At 51.9% G+C, this 24457-nt stretch overlaps 10 protein-coding genes across 10 annotated transcripts; 6 read left to right on the top strand and 4 right to left on the bottom strand.

Moving 5' to 3' along the window:
• Positions 1–278: 278 nt before the first annotated feature.
• N7443_001274 (cation diffusion facilitator family transporter) lies at positions 279–1613 on the top strand (the record flags this gene model as incomplete). Its single annotated transcript, XM_056881330.1, has 1 exon — positions 279–1613. One exon carries the CDS (start codon positions 279–281, stop codon positions 1611–1613), a length of 1335 nt encoding a protein of 444 aa, XP_056746568.1.
• A 1701-nt stretch (positions 1614–3314) lies between these two features.
• Positions 3315–6283, bottom strand: N7443_001273 (uncharacterized protein; the record flags this gene model as incomplete). The annotated part of the gene is made up of 7 exons (XM_056881329.1): positions 3315–4433; positions 4484–4589; positions 4647–5103; positions 5159–5850; positions 5923–6008; positions 6086–6178; positions 6248–6283. 7 exons carry the CDS (start codon positions 6281–6283, stop codon positions 3315–3317), a joined length of 2589 nt encoding a protein of 862 aa, XP_056746567.1.
• A 238-nt stretch (positions 6284–6521) lies between these two features.
• On the top strand, positions 6522–7941 carry N7443_001272 (putative cell division protein kinase (Ctk1); the record flags this gene model as incomplete). Its single annotated transcript, XM_056881328.1, has 5 exons — positions 6522–6577; positions 6631–6733; positions 6786–7619; positions 7689–7844; positions 7909–7941. 5 exons carry the CDS (start codon positions 6522–6524, stop codon positions 7939–7941), a joined length of 1182 nt encoding a protein of 393 aa, XP_056746566.1.
• Positions 7942–8937: 996 nt separating this feature from the next.
• N7443_001271 (SH3 domain protein) lies at positions 8938–11015 on the top strand (the record flags this gene model as incomplete). Its single annotated transcript, XM_056881327.1, has 2 exons — positions 8938–10323; positions 10383–11015. The coding sequence occupies 2 exons, from the start codon at positions 8938–8940 to the stop codon at positions 11013–11015; spliced, it is 2019 nt and encodes a 672-aa protein (XP_056746565.1).
• A 593-nt stretch (positions 11016–11608) lies between these two features.
• N7443_001270 (OPT family oligopeptide transporter) lies at positions 11609–13997 on the bottom strand (the record flags this gene model as incomplete). The annotated part of the gene is made up of 2 exons (XM_056881326.1): positions 11609–13126; positions 13179–13997. 2 exons carry the CDS (start codon positions 13995–13997, stop codon positions 11609–11611), a joined length of 2337 nt encoding a protein of 778 aa, XP_056746564.1.
• Positions 13998–14639: 642 nt separating this feature from the next.
• Positions 14640–16079, top strand: N7443_001269 (uncharacterized protein; the record flags this gene model as incomplete). Its single annotated transcript, XM_056881325.1, has 1 exon — positions 14640–16079. The coding sequence occupies one exon, from the start codon at positions 14640–14642 to the stop codon at positions 16077–16079; it is 1440 nt and encodes a 479-aa protein (XP_056746563.1).
• Positions 16080–16575: 496 nt separating this feature from the next.
• On the bottom strand, positions 16576–18917 carry N7443_001268 (coiled-coil domain-containing protein MAD1; the record flags this gene model as incomplete). The annotated part of the gene is made up of 3 exons (XM_056881324.1): positions 16576–18501; positions 18558–18709; positions 18773–18917. 3 exons carry the CDS (start codon positions 18915–18917, stop codon positions 16576–16578), a joined length of 2223 nt encoding a protein of 740 aa, XP_056746562.1.
• Positions 18918–19250: 333 nt separating this feature from the next.
• On the top strand, positions 19251–20121 carry N7443_001267 (40S ribosomal eS12 domain-containing protein; the record flags this gene model as incomplete). The annotated part of the gene is made up of 2 exons (XM_056881323.1): positions 19251–19557; positions 19748–20121. The coding sequence occupies 2 exons, from the start codon at positions 19251–19253 to the stop codon at positions 20119–20121; spliced, it is 681 nt and encodes a 226-aa protein (XP_056746561.1).
• Positions 20122–21112: 991 nt separating this feature from the next.
• On the top strand, positions 21113–22068 carry N7443_001266 (uncharacterized protein; the record flags this gene model as incomplete). The annotated part of the gene is made up of 2 exons (XM_056881322.1): positions 21113–21316; positions 21367–22068. The coding sequence occupies 2 exons, from the start codon at positions 21113–21115 to the stop codon at positions 22066–22068; spliced, it is 906 nt and encodes a 301-aa protein (XP_056746560.1).
• A 790-nt stretch (positions 22069–22858) lies between these two features.
• N7443_001265 (uncharacterized protein) lies at positions 22859–23572 on the bottom strand (the record flags this gene model as incomplete). The annotated part of the gene is made up of 1 exon (XM_056881321.1): positions 22859–23572. The coding sequence occupies one exon, from the start codon at positions 23570–23572 to the stop codon at positions 22859–22861; it is 714 nt and encodes a 237-aa protein (XP_056746559.1).
• Between the last annotated feature and the right edge of the window lie 885 nt (positions 23573–24457).

Genomic DNA, 24457 nt, shown 5'->3' with positions numbered 1-24457 from the left:
AGATATGCGGGCAAACCTTCCGGACAAGTGTTCGGGTAAAGCCTGTGAAAACCATAGAGATTTTCTATTTTTCTGGGGAGAAGAGAGGTGTAAATCGTAACTCGTCGGTAGGATTCCTATGGGGTTGACTTTAAGATGAGATAGTTACCGTCCGGTGGGAGATCTTCGCGATTCGATAAGATAAGCACAGCCACCCTCTAGTTTTTTATGTTCCTGTCATCTTTGGCTTCCCCTTTCTGTCCTTTCATCCCCCTTCATTCCCTTCACATACCGCCAATATGGAAGAACATCTACGCCAAAGTATCTCCAACCACCCCTCGGCGTTCCAGCTGCACAACAGCTCGCCCCACCGATCCGAAAGGATGGCGCGCTCTCAGAACGAAGGCACCTCCACAGCCTTGGAACTTCGGGAAATCATGCAGAACCGCAGTAGTAGCCCCGACGAAGAGGGCATGCCCCCACCTCGCTATACTGCTGATAGCGACCCGTTCCAGCTGGCATCCAAGCTGAAGACCGATGAAGAAATCCGACAGATCAAGGCCAACACCTCTCGGAAACGCGACCATGCCCACAGCGTCAAGGTGGTGGAAAAGGGCAAGCAAGCCCTTACCACACGGAAGCTGCAGGGCTTCTACGAGAACCAGAACGAGAACATTGAGCGCATGTTGAAGCCGGTTGAAGAGCATGTCCGTGCTGCCCGCGAGCTCAACAGCGAGAACAGCCTCAAGTACAAGATCGCCGTCTACGCCAGTTTCGCTGCCAACATTATTCTCTGTGTTGTGCAAGTGTACGGTGCCGCCTCTTCCGGCTCCCTGTCACTGTTCACCACCATGGCCGACGCCATCTTCGACCCCATGTCCAACTTGACCCTCCTGCTGTGCAACAAGGCCGTCAACCGTGTCGACCCCCGCAAGTTCCCCGCCGGCAAGGCTCGGATCGAGACCGCCGGCAACATCTGCTTCTGCTTCTTGATGACTGCCGTCTCCTTCATCATTATCGCCTTTTCCATTCGCGAGCTCGTCGCGGGCTCCGACACCCTCAAATCTTCCTTCCACCTTCCCTCCATCATCGCCGTCGCCGTCGCCTTTTGCACCAAGCTAGGTCTCTTCCTCTACTGCTTCGCCCTGCGCAACCAGGTCTCCCAGATTCGTATCCTGTGGGAAGATCACCGCAACGACCTTCTCATCAACGGCCTCGGTCTGGCAACCTCCCTTATGGGAAGTAAGATCCGCTGGTGGATTGATCCCATGGGCGCTATTTTGCTGTCCGTGCTCATCAGCGGCCTCTGGCTGCACTCGGCCTACGGCGAGTTCCAGCTTCTCGTCGGTGTCACGGCCGATACCAAGATGCAGCAGCTCATCACCTACATTTCTATGACCCACTCGCCCCTCATTACTGCCATCGACACCGTCCGCGCTTACACCTCCGGGCCTCGTCTCCTTGTCGAGGTTGATATCGTCATGGATTCCTCCGATTCCCTCCGCGCTACTCATGATGTGGCCGAGGAGCTGCAGATGAAGCTCGAGTCCCTGCCTGATGTTGAGCGTGCCTATGTTCACGTCGATTATGAGACCACCCACAAGCCGGAGCACTTCCTCAAGAAGGAGCTGTAAGCGCTCGTGGTGAATTCAGTTGTATTATTTCCTGTTTTAATAGCCTTGCACACTCATTGCACATAGCTAGTTTCTAGAGTTTGTTTGGCCACTTCGATTTCATTTCCTTTCAAATTTCTCTCGGATTACATCTCATCTCGTAAGACCAGTCAACGTGGATGGGAGTCCATTCCAGGACATCCCGGGAGTAACTTGATCCAGTCAAGAGAATTTAGAGCAAAGGTAAATCCGGTCTTGAGAAACGAAGGTGAAAGGGATCCAAGATTGCCTGCTCAGTGTGACGACCCTGACAATGATCACGACGTTGAGTCACTTCCAGCCTAGGCGACTGAACTGCTTGATCCTGCGATTGTAGACGGCGCGGTCAGTCATATTTGTCTCACCGACTATGTGATACATGATGATGTCGCTTATAATTCAAGTGATGAATACCATCGATCAGTGGTGGGGTTGAGCCTATGGCACACTGGCAGGACTATTTTTGGTATGGAAGCGGCCGGTACAGCCTAGGTCAGTGATACAAAATGGAGGGAGATAATGATTGAGTAGTTCTACTTCACCAATGCGGACTTATATTGAACAGAGCTAGCTTCTCCTGGTGATATCGGGGCGATACATTTGGGATATGTACCATCAACTCTCAAGAAGAAGCAAGAGCAAGACGACATCGAACTATCTATTCTAGTACGACTGTGAACATGTTCCTGGCAGTGCTGGAAAAGGAGTCAGTCGATTGACGTTCAGAGCAATTCGCGGCTCCAGGAAACTTAGGGCAAAAGTGGAGATCAGCATGGCAAGTGGCTAAAAGCCCCGTAGGAAGGAAACCTAGCTGTGCCTTCGTATTGTATGCGCTCGCGAGATTCGTCTGTCAAGTGTCGCTTAGGAGTCTCAGCTCGTACATACGGACCATTATCGAGAACTGACCACATTGTAGCTACCTTTGTCGGACTGCTTGCTCGAAGAACAGTCGATCTTATTCGGGAGGCGGCGTAGGGGACAGAAGGTGAAGATGCCTGGTCGTTTAAAAATCGTAGGTTTACTGCGGGAGGGAACCAGCTGATTACCGCCATATCCTTCGACTTGTGTCTCTTTCCCAACTTTCACCGTCCATCTTCCTACCTCACCCTCATGCCTCTAGACTCTGCGCGAGTCCCTCAGGGGAGCTACCGTACCCAACTACTGTGATAATCCCGTGCGAAGTCTTGAACAGGATTGGCATTTCAGATCTGTAAAACACCTGCGTGATGGCCCTATCCACCAAGCAATCTCCTGAACGAATGCCGAAACTCCTTCCGCCTCTAATTACGGCCGTCGAAGGTTTCCCCTCGTTTCTGGCCGGTGGCTGGGACTCGGAGAAGAGGACGACTCGATACAAATTCTCAGACCATGAAGAGACGATCGCTCATCAAGTCAGACAAGACCAGATATGGCGATTCTTCTTAGATTTCTATCGGGAGATCGATCGCCGTGGGTGAGAGAATCAATTCAGAAACTAAGAAAGCCCAGGACCAAGTACAAGTCCTCGACATCAAAAACATACACGCGCGATTTAAAATGCCTAACTACAAAAACGCTATTTGCAAGGGAGCCCGAAGGCAAAGAAAAGAACAGAAAAAGGAATACGAAAGATTTGGTATATACTCCAACACTAAGGGCCCCATATGGTTGTCATCAAAGTGCGTCATGGCCGCCGCAAGCTCATCAAGCAGCCACGTACTTCCCACCGACCAGCTTGCGCGCAGTCGGAACCTCCTCCCAGACAGTCGAGGCAGCTCTCTGTGCGGCTTCGTCGGCGAAGGGGTCGATCTCCTTCGGAGAGGTGTCGGTGGCTGCACGGCTGACGCCGAGTCGGGAGCCAGTTGTGGTTGTGCTGAGCTCGAATTTGGCTTCGACGTTGCCCTTGCGTGGACCGCTAGTTGAGGCTGAGAAGCGCACGAGGAATTTGCCGTCTTCGCTGGTGCCTGGAGCGTTCACTACCAGTTCGGGGATTCTCCAGGCTACGGTGGAGTTCTTGCGGCGGAAGGTGGCACCTTGGTTCGGGTGCATGACGGCGCTGGTGGCGTGGGCGACGGGCGTGCTAGCATCTTCGGCGGAGATGTCCAGACCGACTGTCAGGACCACGTTCCTGAGAATGATAGGCTCGCCAGACTGCGAGATGAAGAACGGGTTGAGGGAGTAGAAGATGATGGCGCTGGCCGTGGTGTCTTGAAGGTTCCAGGCTGGCTTGAAAATGACTGGGCAATAGGCGGAGGGATCATCCAGGTGTACTTGGTACTTGAATGCGACTGTAGGCATGGGTCGCGAGATACTGGCCAGCTGAATCTCATACTGACCTCGGTTCTCGTCGGTGTTTTCATGAACAAAGTGCGGGTTGGCGGCCACCTTCTCCAGCACTGGGAAGTTGTCAAGGCGGATGCGTGTAGATTCTACTGGCGCGCCGGGTGTAGGGTTGTGGGCCAGAGCAAGTTCTCCCACCACGAAGGATTTGGTAACAGTGCCTTCGGAGAACCAGGCGTTCACTGTTTCAATGATAGAGGCATTCAAGCCTGATTCATAGAGATCGGGGTGCATGGTAGGAACGGGGCCTTGCAAGGTATGTCCCGAGCGAACAGAAGTCGTGTCCGACATTGCTTGGTCCTCCATCACACTGCTGGGAGACGCAATGTGCCTAATAGGCGAGGAAGGGGTGTACATATCGGGTGCTGCCGAGGCTGTGGCCCCTTCAGAGGTGGGATTCGGGACAAATACTGTGTTTCGAACATCGCGGCGGCCACGGATGGTACCGGCATTCCGTCTGATGTTACCAGATTGCTGAGCGCGCTATTATTGAGTCAGTATGAGGGCTACTTGGCCGATGATATGAGACTGACCAGTCGAAGGGTATTGGCCATATCGTCCATGGCCTGCTTGGCCTGGCTCTCATCTTCAAAGATTGGCTGGTCACGGATTTTCAGGTTCATGCTGGGATCTTCCAAACTGCGTAAATGACTGTATTAGCAATCATTTCAGGTTAAGTCTTCGGGAGAAACGTACGCTGCCTCTCTCTGGGCACGAGTAATCTCATCGATTGTAGAGGGACGCTCAGTGAAGCCTTCCGAGTCGACATGTTCAGCACCATTACTAGCAAACCCACCCGGGGTCTCTTGGTAGTTGCCATTAGTGCCGGTTGGCTCGGGCTGAGAGACGGGAACTGGTGTGACAATGTCCGTCAAGGTGCGATCGTGTGATACATCCGGAGTGAGCGCAGGTCCTTCTTCCGTCATAGACGTTCCTGGGCGATCCAAAGGTGTTCCAGGAGGTGATTCGGGTATTTGCATGTCTCTCGAGGAATCGCTTCTCTTGAAGGGCGCGAAGGGACTGAAGTGCTTCTTCTCTGCCTTTCTGTCGTATGATCCGCCTGACGGTCCGACGACACTCTTTCGCCTGTTCATGACAGTGCCGAGTCGTCTCAGGCCCCCCAAGGGAGTCTGCCTGGGCTGGGCATCCGGAGCTGTGGATAGAAGGTCAGATTTTATGCTGTCAAATTTTGAAGGTTCGGAGCTTACCTGGGGGAGTTTGGACAGTGGTGGCCCTCTCGGATCTTTCCGATCGTTGGCTAGCCGCATCGTCCTGGATGTGTGGTGGAGGTGCAAGTGGTGCCGCGGTTGGGGCCGTTTGCATAGGCGGAGTCGTAACAGGAAGAGTTTCAACCTGAGATGTCTGTCTCCGAGAAGGCACAGGCGAAATGGGAGCACGGGTGCCAGTCATCTTTGCTGCAAAGGTCTTGATCTCATCGGCGGTCTCCACATTAAGGAGAACGTTCAGGCAGCTCTCTGCAGCTTGCCGGCCGCGCTCGACTTGGTCTACCTCGTGTGTCTCAAGCTGGGTGAGCACATCCCGAAGGTGGTTAAGCCGGCCCTCATCAACCGCTTGAAGCTGCTCGAAGACGAATGGGGCACGCGATTCCCATTGCTGGTTGATCTCCTCTGCAGCGGCGATCGCACTGGCCAGCTTGTCGGCGCCTTTCGCACCCTTGCCCTTAGCCTTCTCGACCTTCTTCTGAGCTTCTTCAACACTCTTAGCTAGTCCCGCCATGTTACTCTGAATTCCAGACATTTGCTGCATATCGCGATTCTTGTTGCTGTATTCCCTTAGCGGCCGCTCCACGTCCTCTTCGATCTTGTTCGCAAGAGTCTCGTGGGATACAGCCACCGCCTCGGTGGAATTGAGAATGCGCTGCCAGGGGATTTGGAAGATACTGTTTCTCTATCAGTTTGTTGCCCATTGGCAGTGAATCGGAGCTCACGGCTCTCGGGCTCATTCGACTTACCCGAGCGCGGCACCATTCTCGAGTTGCGGGCGATGCGCCAGCTTTCGCAAGCTCTGGGCATAAGACTCTTCAAGACGACGACGCTCCTACCACCGAGTCAATTCTATTTCTGCGTATTCAATTCGACATCAGGTGTCGAGAGAGTCACGACGGACGGTCGTACCTGGAGGAAATCCGCGATATCCGAATGGATCTTGTTGATGACTCGAATGCGGTCGCTCAGGACGGTTGTAGCTTGTCCAGGGTAAAGAGTGGCCTAACAATGTGAAAGAGCCCCACGATCAGTATGCGGAAGTCCACGGGGGAAGATCAGAGAGCATCATACCAGCAGCGCCGGGTATTCCTGCCGTGAGAGGTCCATTGTTTCAAGTTGACCGAATCACCAAGCGCACCAAGCGCATAATCCGAGAGAATATAACAACCGAGAAAGAGTAAGGTCAAGGCCGGGAAAGGTAGACCAAGACCAATGAATGGAATCCGGGGGTTGCAACGATCGCTGCCCTCGGCGATGACGATGTGCCCCAGTGGTCACGTGATATGATCCACCCGTCAGTTTCCACTGGGTTTCTTCGGTGCTTTAGTTCTTGAGAGGTGTCATCATGGATTGGAGGAATGGTCTAGGCTTTACTGATCGACTCAGGGTCATCCAGTCTCTGTGGGTAGAGCACTCGTTCTGTAGACTAAAACTGATCTGATCCGATCTCCTAGCACCACGGCCTACCAACAAGCTTCTTCTGCCTCTGCCTTCACGGAGGCACAAACACAAGCTAGGCGATATGAAACCGAGGCCTACGAAAATGCCGTTTCAAAGGTCCGTTGTTCAATTTTGCAAGTCCGGGGCTGCACAAACTCATCCCGTTTAGGAAGAGTATGACGGCATTTGTCAACAGGCAATCGATGCTGCCGAGACTACATCTGTAGCACCAGTGACCAGCACTGATGAACTTCAAGATGCACCTCAGGAGTCAGAGGCATCTGACGTCCCAGTAGGTGAAAAGTTCGGCCAGTATTCATCTTGTTTCCATCACTTTGACGGGCTGCATTCCACGATATATAAAGCGAAAGCCGCAGACGGTACCGTCCGCGCTGTAAAAATCACCATTCCGCATCTCATGACTGCTCCTCATGATGCTCAACGAGAGGCCAGACTACTTCGTGAAGCCCATGGTCCGCATACGGTTTCGCTGATCGAAACCTTCAGATTGGACGGAGGGAGACTGGTGCTGGTGTTCCCCTTCCTGCGGTATGACCTGGAACATCTGTTTCGACGGGACATGGTGACCGCTACTCAGACACGGTCAATATTGCGTGATTTATTCCAAGCACTTGCCCATATTCACAAAACCGGGATCATTCATCGGGACATCAAACCATCTAATATCTTGATGGACTCCCCCGATGGACCCGCGTACCTGGCAGACTTTGGCATATCCTGGAAAGAAGGAGACCCAGGATCGGAGCCATCTCACCAGAAGATCACGGACGTCGGAACCACCTGCTACCGACCTCCAGAGATCCTATTCGGCGACAAGAGCTATGGAACCGCTCTGGATCTCTGGGCCGCAGGATGTGTGGTGGCGGAAGCGATTGGGGTGGGACATCGGGCCCTCTTCGATTCCGGGCCCGTGGGTAGCGATCTATCGCTCATCGTGTCTATATTCAAAACACTGGGAACCCCGAACGAACAGAAATGGCCGGTAAGTGACGATATACAACGCCCCGACCAAAGGCCAATGCACCGGAATCACGAGATAACCCGTCCATAGGGAGCGCAGGGACTGCCCGACTGGGGTAAAGTGCAATTCTACGATTTCCCAGCGCAGGTCTGGGACGACATTCTACCGGGGGCCTCCTCCAATGGACGTGATCTTGCCCGCCAGTTGCTCTGCTACGAGAGTAGCGAGAGACTCACGGCCGAGGAGGTAAGTTCCTAGCGAGTGGCGGGTGTGTGGCGCGTGCAAGACGTTGAAAACTAATTTCCCACAGGCACTCGGACACCCGTATTTCTCCACATGTTAATATCAACAAGTATCCTGGGATTCGACCCATTGAGCCTCCCAATTAATACAGATAATATGCAAAAGCCCACATGGAGACGGGCTGTTACAGTAAACAGTAGACCAAGTGCCGATCGGACTTCGCTAGGAACCACGATCTAGACAACATGACTAGCGGGGGACCCAAAATGAGCCCGCGCCTGAACCTGAAAAGATCTTCGGGTGCGCCGGAAATTGCGAATAGACATATCAGGCAATGAGAATCGGGAACACGGTTTCATCCCGTGCCCCGCGTCGAAGCGAAGGAAAGTCTACCACGTTTGGGGCCACGCGCGGCGCTAGTCATTTAGTGAAGGGACCGAGGGTCTCCATTATCATCAAGGGTATATTGCTAGTGTTTTTATTTTTTATTTTTTATTTTTTTCTAGGGATGAATTCATATCAGGCTGGGGAAGTGAAACCGTCCAGGCTCCAAGGAACCCAAAAAGCAGACCGATTCTCAAACCCTCAGGGGGAATCGAGTCCCTTGGGTGAGTCCCAGCTCGTATTTGGGGTTCCTTTCGTAACTTACGAGACCCCTTGGAAACCAGGCACGGTATACTATGGGCCAATCGTGACATTCATCACGCTCAGATCCTCATCGAATCCGGTTAGCGTAGGGTAGCTCGGTAATTCCATACCACATCCATGTGGATCAAGGGTTTAATGGATGCAATCATTTCCCTGAGATCGTAGTTCTTCACGTTGAGCGCTGGTCGGTCTCTCTTTTCCCTTTTCACACTTTACGGCCTGGCAGTCGTTGTCCTTTCGTTTCCCTGATCTGGTTATCGGCGGTGCTCGATCTCCAATCGTCCATTCTTTCTATCTACATTCCTCGCGACCAACGACGCGGTCCTCGGAAGCCACTCGCGTTGGAATTCTGGCCTGGGCCCGGAATTCTACTCTCTTTAGGAGCGATAATCGCTCATCTATAACTCCCTTCTGTGTTCGACCAGACCTCTGAAGCATCACTTTCGATATGGTGCACGGGCATGCCCACGTTCACGAGCACCGCCCTCATGAAATTGAGAGGCGGGGCTTCCTGGACGAAAGATCCAACCCCTTTGAGGACGCCTACGATTCCTTGTCCAAGACCTGGGAAGACGCGTTTGGTGGCGGCGATGCTACTACCTCTGCCAAAGAAGACACCGCTACTACGACTGCTGCGCATATGGGTGTAGGTCCCGCAGTGGCAGCGACCAGAACGACCTCGTCCGAGACTACGGAGAAGACAACCGAGGCGGCCGCTACAACGACCAAGGATACTGAGAGGCATGAAGCTACCACTACCAGCGAAAAGGAGACCCCCACGGCCGTGACGCATGCCACGCAAACCAAGGACACTAGCACCGAGACTACCAAGGAGTCCACAAAGACTACAGCAGAGGCTACTGCCTCAACGTCTTCTGAGGACAGAAAGCCAGCCACCAAGATCGAACCAACGTCAACCACAAACACAAACACAAACGTCAGCTTTGTGACCTCGGTGACTTCTACGGCTGATTCTACTAAAGACGGTAATGTCCTGGTTGTGACCCACACTGCCTCAGCCACCAACTCGGCTGCATCAGCTTCATCTACTTCTCTTAACACGAGCTCCGAGGGCATGTCCTCCGGTGCCAAGGCAGGTGTTGCCATTGGTGTCATTCTCGGTGTCGGTGTGATTGCTGCTCTGATCTTCTTCTTGGTCCGCAAGAAGAAGCGCGCTCAGTCCTTGAAGGAGGAAGAGGAGAACGAGAAAGTAGCGTTCACTCTCCCGCCACCTCCCCCGGTCTCGAAGCAAATGGGTTCTTCAGCTGCTCCTCGACTTAATGTTCGCCCGATTACTCAGTTCGCGCCTGACCTGAGCGGCAATGGCGGTTTTAACCCCGTCTCTGCTGCTGGGGTCGCTGCTGGTGCCGGCGTTGGAGCTGGTGCTGCTAATGCTGCTTCTCGCAATCTTACTGGGAACTCGCCGCCTTCTACCCCTCCCAAGTCTGCTGCTGGCTCTAATCCGTTCAATGACCCCGTCAATCCCTTCAGCAGCAGTAACATTGTCGCTGGACACGCGCCTGGTGTTGGAGAAACCGCCGCAGGAGCTGCCGCTATGGGAGCTGTTGCTGGGGCCGCTGTGGCCCATGAACGTGCTCATTCCCCGCCTGGATCTTCCCCGAGCCCCGCCAGCCACGATGGCGAGTCAGTTTCATCTGCAACATTCGCTGCTGATGGTGCGGCTGGTATGAGTGCCGTTGCTGGTGCCGCTGCTGGCACAAGCCCTGATAATGTTCACCGCGTGCAAATGGATTTCAACCCCTCGATGGAAGATGAATTGGGTCTCCGTACTGGTGCGCTGGTTCGGATGCTCCATGAATACGATGACGGATGGGTAAGTGATTCTAGAATAACCATGAAGAAAGCAAGGACATTTATTGATTTTTCTTCCAGGCTCTCTGTACCCGCCTTGATCGATCTCAGCAAGGTGTTGCTCCACGTTCTTGCCTTTCTGCGCGCCCTGTGAAGCCTCGCTCGCGTCCTCCTCCTGGAATGCGCGGTCCCCCAGTCATGGTCCCCAACGGCCGTATCCCCTCGGGTCCCCCGCCTGGTCGTTTCTACCCCGGTGACGCACGGCCAAGATCCCCCGCTGGCCCTGGATATGGCCCCGGTCCTGGATATGGCGGTCCGCCGCCTCCTCGCCCATACCCTCAGAGCCGCTCTGCATCACCCGTTCAGTTCCCCATGCCTGGTCCAATGGGTCCTTCAGTCCGTCCAGTTCAACGTTCAATGTCACCCGGCCCCAGTATTCGACCAGTCCCTCGGTCCATGAGCCCCGGTCCTTACGGACCTCCTGGCATGCAGCGTCAACCCGTGATGCCAATAAACCAGCGACAGCGCAGTAATAGCGCTGGCAACTTCCCTCCTCCAAACGTCGGCTCTGCTCCACCCCAGTCCCCCAGCCCTCTCGCCGTAGCCGAGCCTGCAGCTCCAGCTCCCACCGCCGAACTACCCGCTATTCCCAGTTCGCCCACATCCCCCGGATCGCAGGTTAATAGGAAACCTCTTCCTTCGCAGAACTTCTAATCTGCAACCAAATATATGAAGATACCCCTATCCGAGTCTACGAGCCCCCGCAGAATGAGACAGCCGCTTGCGCCTTGTCAATATCCCCCTGGAGAGAAATGAGCCTGCCTCGTACGACTCGACTCAATCTCTACGTCCGTGACGAACGAATTCCCCATTTTCCATTTTCCCAAATATACCGTGTTCGGAGTGTTTATGCCCCCTGTACCACCCCTTCCCCTGCGTATGCGTCTTCCCTTCTCAACTGGCGACTGCTCGGCGAAGCTATTGCTTTAGGCTTATGCATTTTTACATTGCTTCAAGATTTCCACGCATTTGATCTCACAGATGGATGTTCGCGAATGTCACGAGGTGGATTTGTTGGAATACCCTGGATCTTATATTACTTTAGGTACCGCGGGATCTGTTAGATATCGAAATATACTCTTATGCTACTTGTAAACAGCCTGCTTTTGGATTTTCCTCCAGTGATGAATAGAGTAGAGTGAAAGAGAATCATAAATTGTCCGAAATGCGCGAAATTCATGAGTATGTCTATCGTGCACAAATCCACGCTTTTGATGCAAATTGCTCTATAAGATCCCCATCTCAATTTAGAGATGAGGCACACGCCCGCTGGCAAGAAGGAGATTCACAATACTCAGAATCCCCTCGCCTAGAATCAGACCCGATGCCAAGACGACAATAGTCGAAGAAGCGGCGTCTGCTTTCTCACGTTCCTGGGCTGACGAAGAGCCCTCCTGCCCACTTTGCACCTCTGCCGAAGCACCGGGATCAACTCCATTGATACCCTCGGCAGACACAGGCCGAGCAGGAGTAGCGTGCTTTCGAGCCCACCACCAAGCAATGACACCACCAATAGCCCTCGCCAGAGTGAAAGAGGGGACATTGAAAATGCCAACCGCCACAGCAATACCACCAGGGATCCAGTCCCTCCAAGCCGGCGGTTTACCATTCTGCGCAAACGCAGGAGACGCAGCCGCAATGCGGACGCCTGTAAGAACCATCCAGATAAGGCCTGCGATGAAAGACGCCTGCCAAGCCATGTCAGGCAGGCCTTGACCAGTGACCAGGCGCGCGGTAAAGATCCAAACATATGCCGTCGGCGTCTGGAACATGTCTCCAGGAATTTCGTAGACGTTGACGTACATCTTGTAAACAGCTGTAGATAGCACAGCGCCGAAAACACTACCGATCATTTGGCCGTAGAACTGGGCTTTAGGGCTTGCCCCGAGGAGGTGGCCTGTCTTTAGGTCCTGCATCATATCACCTGCTTGCAGTGCACCAGACTCGGAGACAGCCCCTGCGAGCAAATTCGTGACCAGTGCTGTTCGTCGGGAGAAGTGAGAAGCTGGTGTGGCGAGGGAGAAGAGTAGTTGGGTGAGCTTGCTGATTCCAGATACTGGGTTCAGATCTGTTTCGCCTAGGGCGCGCACGCCCATGATGGATAGAAGGACTGCGATGACAGTCGCGAGACTTGATAAGGCTGGGGATATGATGTCGCCGAAAACATAATGCATGCAGATGACGTTCAAGATTAGGGTTAACGGGAGGAGAATCACCACTGTGCGGGTTGAGATAAGCTGTGACGGAGGCGCATCCTCGTCTTCTTCAACAATCGTGGCGGGAGCCGCGTTATCAGACAAAGGATTGCCATTGGAGTCCAATGAGGAATAATTGATGTAAGAGTGCTGGTGGGAACTGGAAGACTGCAACCGCAATGCAATCCATCGACCGGCACGAGTTGATCTGAACCAAGCCATCCATGTCGGAGCGCGGTTTACCAGGGGCTTGACCACGAGCCAGCCGAGGCTGACGAGGGAGTCGGCAAGCATGATTGCTAAAGAGATCCACACAATCCATGCTTTACTACCGTCCTCCCAGCTGTCCACGGGTCCTGGCGCCCACCCGCGAGCCTTGGCCAGCGGAGAAAGAATACCCCATCCTAATACCGCGCCGAAAAGCATATGCATACATGTTGATGGGCCCATGATGATACCCTGACCAATGTATGCAGGCGATGGATTAAGGGTCCATAGCCAATTAGAGGCGAGACCCATGCCGAACAGAGGAATGTCGCGGACCAAAGGGACGAAGTATGAGAAGAGTGTCTATATCAGAGTTAGTTCAACTGCCAACAACCAAATAGAGAGATGTACTCACGTAAACACCAGACACTACGAAAGCACCAACTAAGAGGCGCATCTTCGACCTCCAATCCTTTTGATGGGCGGCTTGATCTTCAGTATCGACGTCTTTCATCAACAGACCTTGCTCCTCTTCTCGCTGGCGAGTAGTTTCGCTAGGCCCCTCCGCTTCAACAATGCGATCCTGAGGCTCGAGCGGTGTCTTCTCATCCTTGCCAGCTCCATGTAAGACCTTGAGCATCAACGCCGAAGCAGTACCACTCGGAAACTTCAATTTCTCCCGCACGATGACTTCTTTCCGGAGTGGGACGGCAAAAACCACGCCAAACAAGCAGACGCCCAAGCTCCAAACAACCAATTTCCAAAAACCCAGCTTGAGAGGTCCACCCTCACCTTCTCCACCGTCCCCATTCGGCCCATCCTCGCCATCTTTCAATAAGAACTCTAAAGCAGGAATCACACCCACAAACCCACACCCAAGAGGCATAGTCCCCACAGCTCCAGCAACAGTCTGAATCAAGACATTCTCAATCGGCGTAAACGGGAACGATAGATGGTTCGCCAGGACCTTGAAGACCGAAAACCCGATCAAAGCCGACGGCATAGCCATAGTACTAATCCATCCCGTCTGCAGTCCGAAATATGTATTGGAGAAGGTTATCAAGGCGCCGATTAACAAGCCGACGATGAGAGAGCGGGGCGTGAAGCTCTGTGCGGAGGTGGTTGGTCGCGCTGCGGAGACCGGATCGGAGTGGGAGCGCGATGATGGCCGGCTCCCTGTGTCGATCTCGGGTTCAGAGGCATCGCGTGCCATGCTGAGAGACTGGTAGTTCATCGGACCAGTGTTTTGGTCATGGAGAGTTGCTGAAAGTGAATGCCCGGACTGATAACCCCGGATGATTAATGCCGAGTCACTGATAAGGTCGCCTCATGTGACCCGCTTTGCCTCTTATCGGCGCTAAATCTATAGAGATCTTACTGGGGCCAAATTAAGCTATTGGAGGGTATAAAGGGTTGGTAGAATAGCTAGATGATCCCAATGGGCCTTTTACATTGCTACTCAAAAGGCTCAATTGGTATGACAAAATGATCGAACGTCCAGTGCCCCCTGTGACCATTACTGACACAGATATCAGTCTCCCAGGGACCTTTGGCACGAGGGAGTCTTTTTGGACTATGATTTTTCTATGTAAAATGTAGTCTCCAAACTCTACGCCCGAATCGAGGTAGGATGCTGACAGGGGAGATACGACTGGCAGCCCTACAGTTCTGATCTAGGCTAGGCCTAGTGTTGCCAAGGCTGGAGAAAAGAAACCTGTAGGTATAACCCGGCTTGGGTAGGGTAATTTCCTCAGCCCCAAACACCATAAATTGTCCCTATTCTGTTCCAATTTTTCCTTTCTCTCTTTCTTCTTTATCTCCATTCCTTCTCTCACACGCTCTTTCCATTTCACTTTCCTTACTACGCCCAGGCAGCATGGCCACAGCCACCGAGCTTAGATCTCGGAAAAGATCTGACAATGACAGTGTCAACGACTTCGCCAAAGAACACATCACCGGCGGATGGCGGCCTGGCATGGATCCTAAGGTCGACTACTCGGGTCACTTCGAGTTCGGCGGCTCGCTTGGATGTCTCGCTCTCATGACAGGCTTCCCTACATTGATGTACTACATGTGGATTGGCGCCACTTACTACGATGGGAAACTGCCTCTTCCTGAAGATGGACAATCTTTAATGAAATTCGGAAAGCATTTATGCCATCTTGTCTATGAAGGTGCCTTTCCGCACTTTAGGGCTTGGCGTATCTATTGGAGCTACATCATCTTCGAAGCTGCATGCTACGTTCTGATGCCCGGTTTTACATGCTATGGCAAACCGCTCTTTCACCTGGATGGAAAGCAGTTGAAGTACCACTGCTCGGCATACACTAGCTTCTATCTCACTATTCTGGTCATGACTGTCCTGCATGGAACTGGGCTATTCCCCATCTACACTTTCCTTGATGAGTTTGGGCCAATTCTTTCCGTTGCAATTATCTCTGGCTTTCTCGTCAGCCTTGTGACTTATGTTTCTGCTTTTGCTCGGGGCGCTCAACATCGTGTCACTGGCTATCCGATTTATGATTTCTTCATGGGTGCCGAGTTGAATCCTCGCATATTTGGAACCTTGGACTTGAAGATGTTCTACGAAGTCCGAATCCCTTGGTTCATCTTGTTCGGTCTGAGCTGTGCTGCTGCTGCTCGCCAGTATGAACGTTACGGCTACGTCTCTGGCGAAGTTCTGTTTTTGGTCATGGCGCACTTCACCTACGCTAATGCCTGTGCCAAGGCAGAGCACCTTATCACGACGACCTGGGACATGTATCAAGAGAAGCTTGGATTCATGCTGACTTTTTGGAACATCGCTGGTGTCCCGCTGTCTTATTGTCACTGCACACTCTACCTCGCGAACCATGATCCGTCCACCTATGCTTGGAACAAGTATGCCTTGACCTTACTCTTCGTCTCATATCTGTTCGTCTACTATATCTGGGATATTGCCAACAGCCAGAAGAATTCCTTCAAAATGATGGAGCGAGGAACCTGGTCCAAGAGAAAGACTTTCCCTCAACTCCCCTGGCAAGAGGTTCACAACCCCAAGACCATTGTCAGCAAGAACGGGGACGCTATCCTGGCTGATGGAGTCTATGGTCTCGCCCGCAAGCTGCACTACACTTGTGATATGTTCTTCGCTATCTCCTGGGGCCTGATTACTGGCTTCAACAGCCCTTTCCCTTGGTTCTATCCGGTCTTCTTCTGTATCATGATCGCCCACCGGGCCATGAGAGATATCAACAAGTGCCGACACAAGTATGGGGAGGCGTGGGAGGAGTACGAGAAGCAGGTCCCATACCTTTTCATTCCGTATGTCATCTAGGCTATGGCGGGAAGTCGTTGAGAAAGCTGTACATTAGGAATGTTAACATTCCCGGCAATTATTATCTAGTCATCATGGCTCAAATGAAGCTCGAAAGATCCCAAATAGAAACATACTGCTTGAGAGATAATTCAGGCGCCAGCCTCCGAATCCCTCATTTTCAAGACGGAAACTAATTGGGAAAATTCCTTTCACCTCCCGAGATCTTTGTTTCTCCATATCCCCTTATTTTCTCCAAAGACCGGGCTTAGATTTTATTCGGTGGGCGTGTAATGGCAATGGAGGAACCGGAGGCACTGGAGCTCTTGACCTGCTCTTCATGTGAGACGCTTAAAATTGAATTCAGAAGAAAAATTCGAGCCAAGAAAGCTCATATTGTCTCTCGTATTGTTTAAACAAAACATAGCACAGAATCAGGCGTGCTGGGGGAATCACAGAACGAACAGAAGGATACACATGAAAATAGTACAGGATAGGATTAGACAACAAGACCTTCTCACATCCTTGCCGCCCGAGTAGTCTTGTCATAGAAGTCCAAGGTCATAGCTGCCAAGAAGCAGGGAATGTCCTTTCTCTCCTCAACCCAAAACTTGATCAGGTGCTTAATCTCCAGAGCGAAGAGACTGTTCGGTCCACCAGAGATCTTCATTGTGCCATTCTCACCGTCGAACACGATTGAGTTCTCCCCGCCGTCGCCCATACTACCCGGGCCACGGGAATCAGAGGCACCGCTATCGCCATGACGGTAGGCGGAGGAAAGGTGAAACATCGATGTGACGCGGACGCGGCCGTTGGGAAGAAAGTCAAGCTTATAGCCGAGCAAGGAAGCGACGGCTTCGCGGAACTCGGAGGATTTGGCGGTCCAGATTTCCTTGAGTCGGCGCATGCGCTTCTCTTTGTCAGCGACAATGGCTTCCATATCCTGCATCTCAAGCTTGAGGCTTTCGAGTGTACTAATAGGGACGACCTTAACGCCCGTATGTTCACTCCGCAGCTGAGCCAGAAGGTCTCTGTTCTCGGACTGGAGCGTTTTCAAAGTCGACATCTTAATCTTTTCCGCTTCAGCTGTCGGGTTGTCGCGTAGCTCGAGAATGCGGGTGCGAGATTTGGACTTCAAGGACTTGATCTGAGACTTGGCAGCATCGAGCTCCTTGCGGGCAAGGGTTGTTGATTGCTCCGATTTAGACAGCGCTTCCTGCAGTTTACGGTTCTTTCGAGAAAGGACTGCCAGTCGCTCGTTCTCGTCATCGCTTTCGGCTGGTGATAGAGGACGCTTAGTTCCTCGAGCCTCGGCCTGAGCTTCCTCTAATTGTGGTGCCTCTCGCCTGGACAGCTCTTCGTGGGTTTGTTGTAGTTCCACACGATACTCATCCACGATCTTCTCGAGCTGCGCGATTTGAGCCGACTTCTGCTCGTCAAATGTGCCCTGGTCGGTGTTCATTGTCTCTTCTTCGGCGTCGAAAGTTTTCAGCTGAGCGCGCAAGTACTCAACCTCTTTGACTGCCAAGGCACGCTGGCGCTCTAGTCGCGAGCGAAGACGGGCCTCTACGCCTGCCGGTGCTCCTACCGAACCACTAGCTGCGCGAAGCTTCTCCAGTTCTTGACCAAGTTGCTTCTTCTCATTCTCAAGAACCTTGAGCGCCTCATCCTTCTCCAGGAACTGCGCGTCAACGTTTCCGAGCCTGTCGACTAGAGAGGCCTTTTCTATCCGCTCCTGGACCAATGCCTTCACCACTGCCTCCGGAGAATCGAACTCTGCGGGTTGGTCGTTATCCTGGAGCAGACTATTCCAAGATTGACGTTCGTCCTCGAGCATCTGCTTTTGGAATTGCAAAGTGCCAAGTTCTCCCTCAAGTCCCTTCATCAGCTGCAGCTGGTTCTCGAGAGATCTCTTTTGCTCCTCGACCACCTCAACATTCTTCTGAACTTTCCGGAAGTGTCGCAATTCCGCATTTTGGTCTCGGTTTGTCGACTCAAGCTCCCGAATATGGTTGACCTGATCCGAAAGCTCCCGCTTCAGGATTACCAATTCTTCAGCACCGCTCCCTTCTGCCTTCAGACGAATATTCTCAGACTCCAGTTCGGCGACCTCGGCCTCGCGTTCAGATAATTTCTCCTGCGTTGTTTGCTGTGAGCTGCGGGCCGCCTGGAGATCAATTTGAAGCTCCTCAATGGTCTTCTGTAGCGATGCTCGGACCGTCTCCAGCTCGTTAATTTGGTACTTGAACTGGCGCTCCTGGTCGGATAAATTGGCTTCAACGTCGCTGAACTCCTCTTGGATATTCTGCTTCTCGTCCTGCAGGCTTCTGATCTTCCGCTCCAGGCCCGTTTTCTCATCAAGAGCTTGGTCTTGCGCTTCTTTTAGCTCTTTGGCCAAAGAATCGCTCTTGTGGGTCGCGCGTTGGCTGGCAGCTTCGGCAGCCTAACAAGGAGAAAGTTAGCTTAGATTCACCGCGATTTGATCATGAATGCACCAACCTGCGCCTTTCGGAAATCCGCATCTGCTCTCAGCTGCAGGTCTCGTGTCTCTTTCTCGTGTCGAAGAGCCTCCAGTTCTCGCTCTTGCTTGATATTTTCCAATTCATATCTAAGCGTGCTCACTTGGACTCGTAGCTCGTCTTTCTCGGCATCTGAAGCTTTTGTTAGTATGTCGTGGGTCGTCAATACCGTTGAGAGGGAAGGGTAAGTCTGACCATGCACAGGCTGGCGGGATGAAGGCTGAGTTTGAGTTGATCGAATTGAGTGTCGCATAGCTTTCTGTGCACTGGCAGGAGTGGAAGGCGATGCAAAGCCAGCAATCAAGTGCGACGCCGGACGCGTCGACTGGCTGTTGTCCATGCTGGCGATGGGGTTAGTATCTGCATTTAGAGGAAAGCAAGTAAAGAGACTCACCCGAGTTTGTTCTCGAGGAAGCTATCAGGAGTTCCTCCCAACCAGCGACAAAGAAAACAACAACGAACGTAACCTTTGGGAAGTCCAAGGCGGAGATGGGAGTTTGTACAAACACATCGGGAGCCTTGACCGCCTTCCTACATGGACATAGCCCCATAGCTACCGGATCGGGACTAGCGTACATAGCGCCGAAATTTTATTGAAAGTCGATTATTGTCTTCTCTCTGCACACCTTTTTAAACATCCCCCCCATTTCCCCCCTCTTACGATTCCGACATAATGGGCAAGGACAAGGTCGAGAAGAAGGAGAAGCGCGCTGAGAAGAAGGAGAAGCGCGCCGAGAAGGACGGTGTTCACAAGGCCGGCAAGAAGGAAAAGAAGGAAAAGAAGGACAAGACCAGTCTCGTCGATGCAGTAGAGAAGGAGATCGCCTCCCAAGTCCAGGAGGACCTCGAGCAGGCTGCCTCAGTTGTTGACGACGCCATGGTTATCGACGCCGAGCGCCCCATTGGTGCCCTCGTGCCCTTCGCCAACCCGTTGGTCGAGGACAAGCAGGCCAAGAAGGTCCTGAAGAGCGTGAAGAAGGGTCAGTCATTCAACAAACACCTCAACCTCCCTTTTTTTTTCACGTGTTACACTCCGGTTGTCCTTCAATTGGAGTTAATTGCACAGTCTGCGCAACTTTTTTTTTTTTTTTTTACACGGCTGCGCAAACTCTTTTTTTACCTTTGTCTCGAATATCTCTCGAATCACTGTACTAACCACTCCACTTATAGCTGCCGTCAACAAGTCCCTCAAGCGCGGTGTCAAGGAGGTCGTCAAGGCTCTCCGCAAGTCGCCCATCCCCGCCGCCAACGCTGCCATCGATATCCCCAACGGCATTGTCATTCTCGCCGCCGACATCTCCCCCATGGATGTCATCTCTCACATTCCCGTCCTGTGCGAGGACCACGGCATTCCCTACGTCTTCGTTACCTCCCGCGCTGAGCTCGGTGCCTCCGCCGCCACCAAGCGTCCTACCAGTGTCGCTATGGTTGTCCCCAAGTCCGCCAACAAGAAGAAGTCCGAGGGTGACGATGAGGAGTTCACCAAGGTGTACGAGGAGCTGGCCAAGCTTGTGCAGAAGGAGGCCAAGGGCATCACCGTCTAAGGTGTTGCCATGTTCGTCCTTTTTGCTTCTTTCCCACGTTCCTGGTTGCTGTGGGTTTCTCGTATTGTACAGGTTTTTGTTCCAGTCTGATAGGACCGTGCATGTCTTTGGGGGTCCGGCCTATGGGTATTTATTTCTTTTCCATATTTTGCTCTGCAGTTTCGGCGTTTTTATCAACGGTGTATGAAAAAGGCAGGAAGAGTTCCAACGAGAAATCACCCCACAATGATCCAATTCGTACGAAGTAATCTACCTAGTAATGCGTGTGGCTTTCAAGTGGGCCAGCGACTGCAATTGCAGGCGCATGGAAATATCCATCTGCCTCGAGGTGGGCACTAAGCCACGGCTCACTTCGTGCGATGACTAAGTAGATGCGAATGACCTCTTAGTCAAACTTTGCAAGATCAACGATGGGTTACACAGCTTTCCGTATCTTCAGGCCCACGTCCATTCAGAGGATTGAGCACCATTGGTAGTTTCACGGCGAAACTGAGCAAAGATTGAAAGGGACGAGGTTGCCCAGAGTCCACCCGTAGCTGCAGATACAGTACCAGTTGCACAGAAAGCAATGGTCTGGATCGGTACGACAGGGGAAAAAACCTTAGGGACAAAGCGCAACTCTAGCCGATCAGCCTTGCATCAGACCGGCGCTATCAATGCAGTGGCGCTATCATTCCAGGGTGATCAGTCTGATCGTTCCCCTCGATTTCTTCAACAGGCGAACAAGGGATGCCTCTAAATACCGACCCTCTACCGACTGCCCTCGTAACCCAATCAGCAACTTATCTGACGTTATCCCACCAGGAACACGGGTCGTCTCCCTTGAAAGTCCCCTCAAAATCCTTTTGGTAGGTTGTACTTGGTATCTTGGACTTGGGACTTGGGCCCTTGCGGTTGCCCTACCTTAGAATGATATAAGATCGCTCTCACGCTGCTATGTTGCAACCAGACTTTCCCTAAGTTTTCTTTTCTTCCCATTAATTGTAGTACAATGCTCAGCTTCCACCCGCAGTACTGGTCGCTCATTGCGCTTCTGCTCGCTATTGTTCACCCTTCCGCATCCCACCCAATTCGCCCCCCCAAATGGATTAAGAAAGACCAATTCTCGGACGCAGCAGCGCGAGGAACATGGAAGGTCTTTGAGAATCATGGATACGATTATGAGCCTGCACTACCGCAGACTAAGTCTATAGAGGTCAGTACGTCATTTGTTTACATCACGGATCAGCAATTGACTATCTATAGACACTCTCTAATACCCATGACGAAAGCACAATTGAGCGAGGGCCTCCAGGACGCCTCTATAAACGCGATTCATCGTATGGGAAGTCAGTTGTTTCGGTCCTAGTGCCCGTGGCGCCAGACTTTTTACCACGCCCGCCACAGCCTCAACACCACCGCTACGATGCAAACGGCAAGCCTCAAGAACCATCTTCCGAAGTGAAAACCTATGCCAATAATAAGAATCACTATGGAGAAGTTATGAGCCATTCACAACCCCACGGCGAAAAACAGACAAGTCACACAACAGCATTCTCTTCTGCGACATTGAAATTGGCATCCGGCTATTCCATCTCGTTCTTCTCTTACCGAATCTCACTGCCTTTCTTGAAATTCGCACCTGCCAACTTCCCGCAATATCCACTTCCGGGAATATTTACAACAGTCATGGTCCTTCTTGCTATGGTATGGATTGCGATTTTCATGATCGGGCTGGTGGAACTGGGCAACTATCTATGGAAACGAAGGGCCGCGAGACAAGCCGAACGGGATGAATATATAAGGGAGTCATCATTTGATGAGCCGGAAGAATTGATTAAATTGCCGATGAGAGTTATGGTCATCCCTAGACCTGACGCGGATCATGATGAAGAGGCTGCTTTGCTGTCAATTGGATCCGAATCGGACTCTTCATCAGACTCTGAGAGGGATGACTATCGGTTTTGAACTACTCTTTTCATCCAACGCTTGTTGCTGGTAAATCCGGAGCCAAATCGGTCCTTTCATTGCAGACAAGCCTGCACATGTGGTGGGCAGTGTACAAAATGTCATTTACATCGCTTTTTCTTCTTCCGAACTGCCGTCCCGGCGTCACTTGTAGAATTGATCATGGGAGAAATATTTCTACCATAGATAGCTTGTGGTTTACCGTGGAGAGTGCAAATTACCCGATCGAGGGCCGCGATGCAACAAACGGGAAATAGGAAGATGGTATCATATATACAGAGTGGTAATGATTCACTATGCCGGTCGGTGTCACGTCCCCTATTGCCTATTACGTGGACCCCCGATAGTCACATGTATGTTACGAAAAGAAGATAAGGCATAATATTAACACGTATTTGTAATTGCGTGTCACTTGTGCATGAGCAACAATGCGACTCTACAGGGCCAATGAACAATTCGTATGAATTATACGTGTAGTCGCAGTATGGGACTAATTGTAACTATTGGCCTATCCTACCAAGCTCGACTTGGCGCTTAGGGTTTTCTGTCAATTTCATAGATATCAGTACCACCGACTCACAACATCCTTCCTACGCAAGGCATTTGGCATGAGTTTCACCATCTTTCCCGCTACGGACCGGCCGCTTACGTGCATGTTAATATAAGAGTGTTCAAAAGATTCTGGCCTTAATTTTCATAAAAATCTATAATACATAACCTCATTCCTTTTTCATGAACAAAAGAGGCGCTCGCTTGCTCAAATGATTATAATAGGATACTTTTGGAGCCCTTAAATACGCTGCTCATCAAGAGTCTGGAAGGGGTGCTGGTCCTCAACACCCTTCTGGCGGGCACGACCGGCATCAGGACCGCTCTCAGCATTAGTGCGCTGGAACTTGTTGATAGCAGCACGGGCAGGATCCTGGTCAGAGCCGATTTCGGTGGTGAAGCTAGCGTTCTTATCGTCGGAAGAGAAACCACCCTCGTGAATGTTACGGCCATCAGGCTTGGAGTGCTTGTAGCCGTCGGTAACGTCATTTATGTAAGAGGGAGCCTGGCCGGCGACATGGCTAGGACCGCTGCCGCTAGCAGTGGACTGCTGGCCAGCGTGCATACCCTTTTGCTCCTTCGAAGAAGTGGGGCCACCAACGTAGCCACTCTGGGAGAGATGGACACCTGGGAAGTTACCCTGACCACCGAGAGCCTCCGGGTACTTCTCCTGGCGCTCGCGATCGTCACGGAGGCCGCCAACAGGAGCAGAAGGAAGCTTAGTAGCGCTGGATGTGTCGGTGTTGTTCAAAGTAGACTTGCTGCCGGAAACACCAATGGGCTTGGCGCCACGGTTCTCTGAGAATGCACCGCCCTCGCGGACGGATTGAGCAGCGAGTGAGTCGCTAGCAACTGGACCAGCAGACTCCTCATTGGGCTGCTGGGAGGCAAGAGGATCGGTGGTGACCTTGGTGCTGCGGGCGCCGTGAGGAAGAGGAGTGCCTTGGAGATCCATGGTGGTTATTGTTGTGTGTAGAGGTTTAAGAAAAAGAATATGATAACTTTAGTGGAAGAAGGAAGACTTTCACGATTGGAAAATATCGTTTGAATGATTTTAAGAAATTATGAGCCGAGAAGGGAACTATATAGGATCGAGACAGGCGAAATATCAAACAGTACTGCAAACGATTGTGGTATCAAGAGGGGAGATATCATGGCAGGTGATGTCACACTTACGAAAACTTCCAGCAGTTTCAAGTCTAGAGTAACAAGATGGGCAAAGCAGTCACGTCAATCGCCCTTGGGCAATTGGATATTCGGTGGCGGAATGGAGACATCGAGACAAGGGACAGTGGAGTATCCCTGCTTCGCTGTTACCCTTCGTCCACTGCTTCAGAAGCATTGGGGTCGTCAGAGGGTCCAGTCCCACATTTTAATCTTGTCTTGATTCACCGAGTTCGTCGAGTCTCCAACGTTAGGTGCATAGGCAGGATGGCGAGATACAGTAAGTTTGATTTTGGTCAGACAGTGATGTCACACTTACGAAAGGTAGCGCAACAGATGCAAACACCCAATTTGTTTCTCTGGCAGATGGTAGTGTAGCATGTTCATTAGGGGAAAAGACCACGAATTATCTTCTAATATTCATTTGTTCGATTACTTCAGATTTCTCAATAAAATTGTAGAATTGAGGTGATCAAGGGTGATAGCAACTTTTGTTCGCCAATTTGATAGATCGACGGATCCAGACCGCGGTCAACTTTCCACCAATCAGAGTACGAGAACCGATCTGCACATCATTACCGGCAACGAAACCCAGCTAGTGAGCACACGACACTCATGAATCTACATTTATTGGTTTTACATGGCAATCAAATAGTGTGGTAGTATGGAATTATGG

This window comes from Penicillium atrosanguineum (assembly GCF_028827265.1).
Source record: "Penicillium atrosanguineum strain IBT 20685 chromosome Unknown utg000001l_segment0_segment0, whole genome shotgun sequence".
Classification (NCBI taxonomy): Eukaryota; Fungi; Ascomycota; class Eurotiomycetes; order Eurotiales; family Aspergillaceae; genus Penicillium; species Penicillium atrosanguineum.
This window is presented reverse-complemented; position numbering and strand designations above follow the sequence as displayed.